The sequence below is a fragment of the Rutidosis leptorrhynchoides genome, chromosome 6 (genome assembly GCF_046630445.1).
Source record: "Rutidosis leptorrhynchoides isolate AG116_Rl617_1_P2 chromosome 6, CSIRO_AGI_Rlap_v1, whole genome shotgun sequence".
In the NCBI taxonomy this organism is placed as follows: Eukaryota; Viridiplantae; Streptophyta; class Magnoliopsida; order Asterales; family Asteraceae; genus Rutidosis; species Rutidosis leptorrhynchoides.
In genome coordinates, this window is record NC_092338.1 from 406,388,472 (window position 1) to 406,396,951 (window position 8,480).

General features: G+C 36.3%; 1 protein-coding gene across 1 annotated transcript; it reads left to right on the forward strand.

Moving 5' to 3' along the window:
• The first annotated feature begins 3,144 nt into the window (after positions 1-3,144).
• On the forward strand, positions 3,145-7,505 carry LOC139856203 (probable splicing factor 3A subunit 1). Its single transcript, XM_071845456.1, has 3 exons — positions 3,145-3,287; positions 4,115-6,326; positions 6,974-7,505. The coding sequence occupies exons 2-3, from the start codon at positions 4,197-4,199 to the stop codon at positions 7,241-7,243; spliced, it is 2,400 nt and encodes a 799-aa protein (XP_071701557.1). The 5' UTR covers positions 3,145-3,287; positions 4,115-4,196; the 3' UTR covers positions 7,244-7,505.
• The last annotated feature ends 975 nt before the right edge of the window (positions 7,506-8,480 follow it).

Sequence of the window (8,480 nt, forward strand, 5' to 3'; positions counted from 1 at the left end):
ACTCAATAGGTTGGAAAGAAATCCATTTGGATCTTTTTTTAAGTTTTGATTTACATTATTAGGTCTAATTTTTCTCAAGACTCAATTAACCCAAATTTGAGTTGAGTTTATGAGTCTCAGTTGACAGGTATAATTGCCACACACCCGAACTATAGGAATCATACATCCTCCCCCAGATATCACAACCATTGTTGACAAACTGCAAGCTTTGTGATAAAAAACGGCCCGAGTTTGAAAAAAGAAATATTGTTAGCAATGCCGGGAATCCCAATTTTAGCTTTTTGAATGGTTCTCACCCGTATCATGCCTATTACCAGCACCGAATTGTTGAATTAGTAGAGCAAATTTGATCAATGTGTTTCGAGTTATTACGGTTTATGTGTTTAATCGATTCTTACGATTATCTAGCCTTTGAACTGATTTGCTCAGCTACATTCCTAAATCCGTTTTCTTATTAATTTACCCGTTCAATGTTAAGTAAATCTATTCTATTACGGTTTGACGGTTTGAATGTTTATTTATTTTTTCACAATTAACTCGAAGTTGACTGATCCTATTTTGGTTCATGAAGATATTCCTGATGATTTGGTCATGATTATTATCCACACTTGATATAAACAGTAAAACAGTTATTAAACTTAAAAAATAGATACCAATCAAATTATCGAATTGAACTTCTTTTTTCTCATCATGAAGGGGTATAAATTATTGTGTACGGACGTGTAGGAATCACATTCATTGTTTAAATTCAAGGATCAGGTTTTCTTCAATGCTGGTCACATGATACCCCGTCTCCATATAAAAAGAAATATCTAAATTAATTTTGTGATAACATCAAACTCCATTTAATAAACTCGAAGTTTGCTTAAATTTCAACATTTTTATTTAATACGCATTAGTCAATACGCATTATTCAAATCTAACAATAACCACTTAAGACTTGCTCAAGTGATTACCAGGACTCCTACTGAAGTTGCAGGTCTTGGTTCAATCCTTGTCAATGTCCTTTTGAGCTTAATTAAGGATTTACAGTAAAAGGTGGTTTACCTGACGTCGGCGTGACGCCTGAGTTCTCGATATCCGTTGTTTACATTGCTATGAAAGAGCCAAATAATCTAACAATTAATTACTCCATTACAGTTTTCAGCAATATGAAAAAGTAAATGGGTAAACAGATCAACGATAAAGGTTTTTCTCTGCTCAAACTACTCCAGAAAGATGAGTATCTTTTTACTTAGATTACGCTCTCTATTTAGGTATATCGTGAGTCCGTGACTGTTGTTTTTACCCTTTTTCATGGTCACTTCAAGCTATGTTTACGCCTTTGGTTTCAAATGGATGTAAAATGGAAAACTCTCGGAGAAATTAAAAGGCAAAGGACTATGTTCGGATGTTTAGCGATATGAATAAAGCACGGATAGCGATGGGCGAAACAACCCGTGACCGCGGGTACTCGTGCCGTGACGGGCGGGTATTTATGAAAAATGTACCCGCGGGCACAGGTTGGGTAAAATTTTGTATTTGCGGGCGGGTCGCGGGCGGGTCACGGGTATTTCATACACATCGTGGGTAGAACCCGAATCCGTGATGCCCGTTTGAGCTACTCGTGGGTATACCCGTTTACCGGCATACATATACTTAATTATATGTTATATAAATTAATTTATCAATGTATATTTTTAATTATTCGCGGGTTTACCCGCGGATAGTGGGTATCCGTAACTAAAAATTAGTTAAAGTGCACATTTTGTAAACCCGCGGGTAAACCCCTGCGGGTTGCAGGTACGGGCAAAATTATTTACCCGTTGACGGGTAAATGGGTACCCGCAGCTAGGGGTGTTTAAAACCGGATATCCGAAAATTCGGATAGTGTATTTGGTCATCCGAAATCCGAATTCGAAATTTCGGATATCCGAAATTTCGGATTCGGATATCGGATTATCCGATATCTGAAATTTCAAATAAATCAATTCTAATCATATTTTGTATCGATTATTAACAACCACTAGGGATGGCAAAATGACCTGTACCCGATGGAGAAACACGAAACCCATTATAATTGGGCCGGGTCTGACCCGAGTCCATCGGGTCATGGGCGGGGTATGGGGATGGTTACAAAAAAATTTCCGAGTTCGGGTTCGGGTATGGTTTTGGATACAAACCCATTTACCCGACCCGTATACCCGACCAGCATACCCGTATACCTAGCCCGATGAATTTTAATAATAATTTTTATGTAAAATTTTAGTATTAGTATTATATTGTTAATGTATGAAAGATTTTTCTTATTTATTTTGAAAACGAGTATAATTTTATTCAATATAATCCTATACAACAAGTTTTCGAGATGTGATATTTTATATACTTTGTGTATTTGAGTATTTAAAAAACTTTTCAATCAACTTGTTGTATGTAATATTTTATAATACTTTAAACATGAAGTAATTAAGTTATTTTTCGATATTTTGATTTGGTAACTTATTGAAAAATAAATACAGAATGACTAATCGGGTATACTCGTTTACCCGTGGGGAAACCCGAAACCCGATAGTATGTAAGTAAATGGGGACCCGACGGGTTTCGGGCCGGGTTAGGGGCGGGGTTTCTTAATCGGGTTCGGGTCCGGGATTACCTAAACCCAACCCAAACCGATGACATCCCTAACAACCACAATAATGCAATATATACATAAGGATTAGCATTAGCATACAGTTAATTTAAAAGGAATTAACTTGTACCAGGTTCTTGTTGAATGAAAATTGTGAAACATAAATATAAAACAAGATGAAGAAAATGAAGCACCAGATCTAGTAGTAGGTGCTAAAAGAAACAACGATAATATCCTCTGATGTGATTTATTTTTAATTAAATCGTTATAAGAGCCAACAATAATAGCAGGTGCCTTTTGGTATTTATTATCTCTTGTGTTTTTGTACGATCTACTGTATGTAATTTAGGGGTGTTCATATGAAGAATGGAGATACTCGTATTGTTTTTGTAACATGTACTATTCGTGATTGTTTAATATAACTCCTTCTTGCTTTTCAAAAAAAAAAGAATGGAGATGAGAGGATCTGTGCTCGTCGCCATCCCTAGAATAAAGTCTCAAACCGACAGTACCTTGTGGAAAGCAATACGAGTATTTGTTAAGGCCCAATAATAAATAAAGCCCATTCGTAGTGAGTCCAATTTATAAGAGAAGAGTTGCATTTAAGGTCACCAGTTACAAATCGCGATTCACACAATAATTCGACTCGCTGTTCGTCGCTTTAATTCGTTGTTCAGAGGTAACATATCTCACCAATTTGTTTCTGTCAAATTTGAATGTTAATTCTCTGTTATTGATTTAGGTCACAATCAATTATTGAAACCTAGGTTTATTATATATTTTGCTGTGCGTTTTATAAATCTAGGGTTTATTTATGAATATATTTCAGGCGTTCTTGAGTTACTATACTTTGTTGATGTATGTTAGATACTTCATCTATGCTATGTTTTAGGATAAACCGTAAGCTGATATTCATGTTTCTAATGTTTTTAATCTATTTTTAGATGAACACAACTGTAATATGAAATTCATCACAAATGTGTATGGGACCTGTATATGTAGAATTGTAGAAGTATTTATTTGATGTTAATTTTTGAACATAATAAATATTAGAAGCTTTATTTATAATTTTCAACTCTTAATATGAATATATGACAATATACTGGATTGAATTTGTATTTGTTTTTTTTTTATAAATATGCAAACAATGTATATGATATAAAATCTAGCCTTTTTTCTGATTAAAAGGTATGCGGTTAAGGTTAAAATGTAAGCATTCAAGGTATTTTGTATATCAGGCAATTAGTTGTATAGGAACTTAAATGAGTACACCTATACAACTGCTAACTTTCATTTTGTGATAATGTTAAACGAACTACTCATTTTCAATAATGACGATTGCCTTTTTATTCCCTGATACAAACTGCTCTCTTTGAATCCCTCATTTTCAATCTGTGCTAACCAAACGCATATTTTGATCAGACTCACCTTCATTCCATTTCTATGTAGATGTTTTGTTATTATACGCGTTTTCTGAATGTTTTCATATGACTATGGTTTTTGCAGGGTAACTTCTGGAATATGGTAAACTGCTATTGAAACTAGATCTTGTTGAGTGAGACTATAATTTGAAACGTTTTTTGACAAAATGTTGGGCTCATTGCCAATATTGCCCCTCCCAGCCCCACCATCTGATGGTGACCTTGGTCCCCTGCCTCCATCTCAAGTACAAAATGACTCGAATGACGAGCATATGCAAGAAGCCATTGATGACCAAAACAATTCAAATTCTGCTCCTGCATCAATTGCCACCCACACTCGAACTATAGGAATCATTCATCCTCCCCCAGATATCAGAACCATTGTAGACAAAACTGCAAGCTTTGTAGCCAAAAACGGGCCCGAGTTTGAAAAAAGAATCATTGCTAACAATGCTGGTAATCCTAAGTTCAACTTTTTGAATGGTTCTGACCCGTATCATGCCTATTACCAGCACCGACTTACTGAATTCCGGACCCAAACTTCAACCCCGGGCCAACAGTTAACTGACCCGCCCGAAACACCTACTACAGAATCAGCTCCATCAGCTGAGCAAAGTGACCCGTCTGCAACCGAGCAAAATGACCCGTCAGCAAAATTTCGACCCGTTAAGAAAGTTCTAGATCCCCCTGAGGCCGAACAGTACACGATTCGGTTACCCGAGGGCATAACGGGTGAGGAGTTGGATATAATAAAGTTAACAGCACAGTTTGTGGCGCGAAATGGTAAATCTTTTTTGACTGGTTTGACCAGTAGAGAAAATAACAATCCACAGTTTCACTTTTTGAAGCCGACACACAGTATGTTTATGTTTTTCACATCACTCGCGGATGCGTACTCGAAAGTATTAATGCCGCCTAAAGGTTTAACAGATAAGTTGAAAAAGAATGTTGCTGATATGACTACTGTTCTTGAACGTTGCTTACATCGGCTTGAGTGGGACCGGTCTCAAGAACAGGCGAGACAAAAAGCTGAAGATGAGATTGAACAAGAAAGATTGTTAATGTCTCAGATTGATTGGCATGAATTTGTTGTTGTTGAAAACATAGATTTTGCAGATGATGAAGATGATGATTTACCTCCTCCAATGACATTAGAAGAAGTTATAAGAAGGAGCAAGATGACATCAGCAATGGAGGAAGAAGAAGTTGTGGAGCCCGGTAAGGAAGTTGAAATGGAAATGGATGATGAAGAAGTACAACTTGTTCAAGAAGGTATGCAGGCTGCAAGTATTGAAGAGAATAATGATAATGATGATATAAAGAAAGAGGGAAGGGTAATTTCGGAAGAAAATGAACCGCCAATGAGGATCGTGAAGAATTGGAAGAGGCCCGAGGATCGGGTCCCGGCTGAACGAAACCCGACTAAATACGTGGTTTCACCAATCACTAATGAATTAATCCCGGTTAATGAAATGTCTGAACACATGCGTATTTCTCTTATTGACCCGAAATACAAAGAACAAAAGGAGAGAATGTTTGCAAAGATTAGGGAAACTACACTTGCTCAAGATGATGAAATTTCCAAAAATATCGTTGGGCTGGCCCGAACCCGGCCCGATATATTTGGGACAACAGAGGAAGAAGTTTCTAATGCAGTGAAGGCCGAAATTGAAAAAAAGAACGATGAGCAACCGAAACAGGTTATATGGGATGGGCACACGGGTAGTATAGGGTGGACTGCAACTCAAGCTTTAACCCAAAATACAGAGGAACAAATCGATGATGGGCGGAATCTTGCGGGACCCGCAGCTCCGCCGCCTAGACCGGTGGTTCCATCACTTCGGCCGCTACCAGCACCACCTGGGCTTGCGTTGAATCTGCCTCGTGGGCCAGGTAATACTCAGTACTCGACTGTAACTAGCGGCGGTATGGTGCTGCCGCCACCCGGGCCGGGAATGAACATGATGGTTACGAATCTACGTCCACCGCCGCCGCCAATGCAAATGGGTTACGGTCAGCAGCCGCCGCCTTACATGATGAATCGGCCGCCACCACCACCAATGAATCAACCAGTGCCGCCACCACCAGGATCTCAGTTCACGCCACTTGCACCACGTCCTTATATGCCTCAACATGGTATGCCGCCCATGGGTCCACCACCTATGCCGCTAGGAATGCCGCCACCGCCGCCGCCTGAGGAAGCTCCTCCTCCACTTCCTGAAGAACCTGAGCCAAAGAAGCAAAGACTTGATGATTCTTTGCTTGTCCCTGAGGATCAGTTCTTAGCTCAACATCCGGTACAAATCCTTTAGAACTAATTTACTGTTTCTATCTCAGTTTAATATTTGTTGGAGGTGGGAATTTTGGCCCACTTACTAATGGGTCTTAATTGGGTTATGTTAGATATCTATTTATGGGTCAAACATGTAACAAATTAGCTCAGGGAAATGGGCTGGGTCGTGCATGAGCCAAAGCATTTCTAAAGTTAACGAAATCGTGTAAATTAGCTTGAACAAAATTTCATTCTTCATCAGACAAATAACTTCTTTTAAATGTTCAAAACTAGTGATTTATTTAGGAAACGGACAAAAAGTAAGCAAAAACTTGCCCATTTTGATCCGTTACAAAATCAGTGTTGTGGGCTATAATAAGTTCTAGTGTAGAAAATTTTGTATATCGTTTCGTTTCAGAAAAGAATATTTTTATTGAAATTACGTTTGACACTAATAATTATTATTATTATATACAGTAATAAAATGTATATATGCACAAAAGTGTTTGGTTCAACCTAGCCATCCAAACCTGCTCCGAATAATTATTCATTTGACCTTTTATTCGACCTTGTTATCCACCTCTGCATTAAATTTGTGACATCATTAGTTGATTTCTCTTGTAACTACTTTCTTTAATGATTTATTAAGCTATCGTGTGTGGTGTATTGTAGGGACCTGTTCGTATTACTGTGTCAGTGCCGAATGTAGATGAAGGAAATCTGAAAGGACAAATACTGGAAATTACAGTTCAGTCCCTGTCTGAGACAGTAAGCAGTTTGAAAGAGAAGATTGCTGGAGATATTCAGTTACCTGCTAACAAACAGAAATTGAGTGGGAAAGCTGGTTTTTTGAAGGACAACTTATCACTCGCGTATTACAACGTTGGTGCAGGTGAAATGCTTTCTTTGTCTTTAAGAGAACGCGGTGGTAGGAAGAGGTAAGTGTTAAACATGCTAGAAACCTCTGTTATCGAAAATTGGATTGTGCGTTGAAATTTAGTTGTTATCAAGTTCAATGGCAATGGAATACATTGTTGAAATTGTAGCAAGGACTAGCTGATATTTTGTACTACTATAAATGTATTTGCTACTTAATGGTTCTGGATTTTTGATGTCTTGGTTTCGCTGAGTTGTTGAATTTGGATATTATGCTATAAACATAAGCTTATTGCTGAATTTGGAAATTAAATTACTTTGATCCTGATCTGTACTCCGCTACATTTATGCTAATTCCTTCATCTTAGACCCAAATGATCATCTTGTGTATTACCAAAATGATTGTGGTTGTTCATTTTTGCTAAAGCATACAATCCTAAAACCAAAAATCTGATGAAATGAATGAAATTTGAAACAAGAAACATAAAGAAGTAGTAACTTTTTTCTTCTTAGTTACTTTTATTGACTTAGCAAAAAGTTACAAACGTAAGATCAAAATGTAAACAGAACGTAAGGAGAATTAAGAGTTGAAAAATTACAAGAATGAAAGGTGAAAGTGGTGTTGGAAAATAAGAATTTGAATGACACAGAAAAGTGTTTAGGATGAAAAGAAAGAATGGAGATTATAGGAAGAAGCACTAAAGTTCCACACCTATTCTTTTATCAACGGAAAAGGTAAATTTTAAAATAACAATTTATTTATAAATATGATAACTCTGTTGAAGTAACAAAATTAATTATTATTATTATTATTATAGATACTATTAAATGAGGGCAAAATGAATAATTAAATAATGTATCTTAAATTGAACTTTTTTTGTTGAAGGATACATTTTCAGGACGTAGGGAATATTATACTACTCTCATATATTATACATGTAATTAAATTAAGTAAGTTTATTAATATATCATCACTTCTTGCAACTTAAATAAACATTTAATAAAATTTGTAAGATATATGAATAGATAAGTGTACTATAAAGGGAATTAATTAAAAAAAAAAAATTGAGACTCATATTTCCCGTCATAAACACATATGAGTATTACATATATTTTTTTAAATATATATTAAAATCACTGTACATTATAAACTAAAAGGTTGTATTATAAAGAAATTTGTAATGTAATTATGTGTTTATGAGGAGGAAATGACAGGTAACATACAAAAATAGTATAAAACAGATATTACAATTATCCACCTATGGCATGAAGTATCTACTCATGACACCTTTTCCATCGTTTG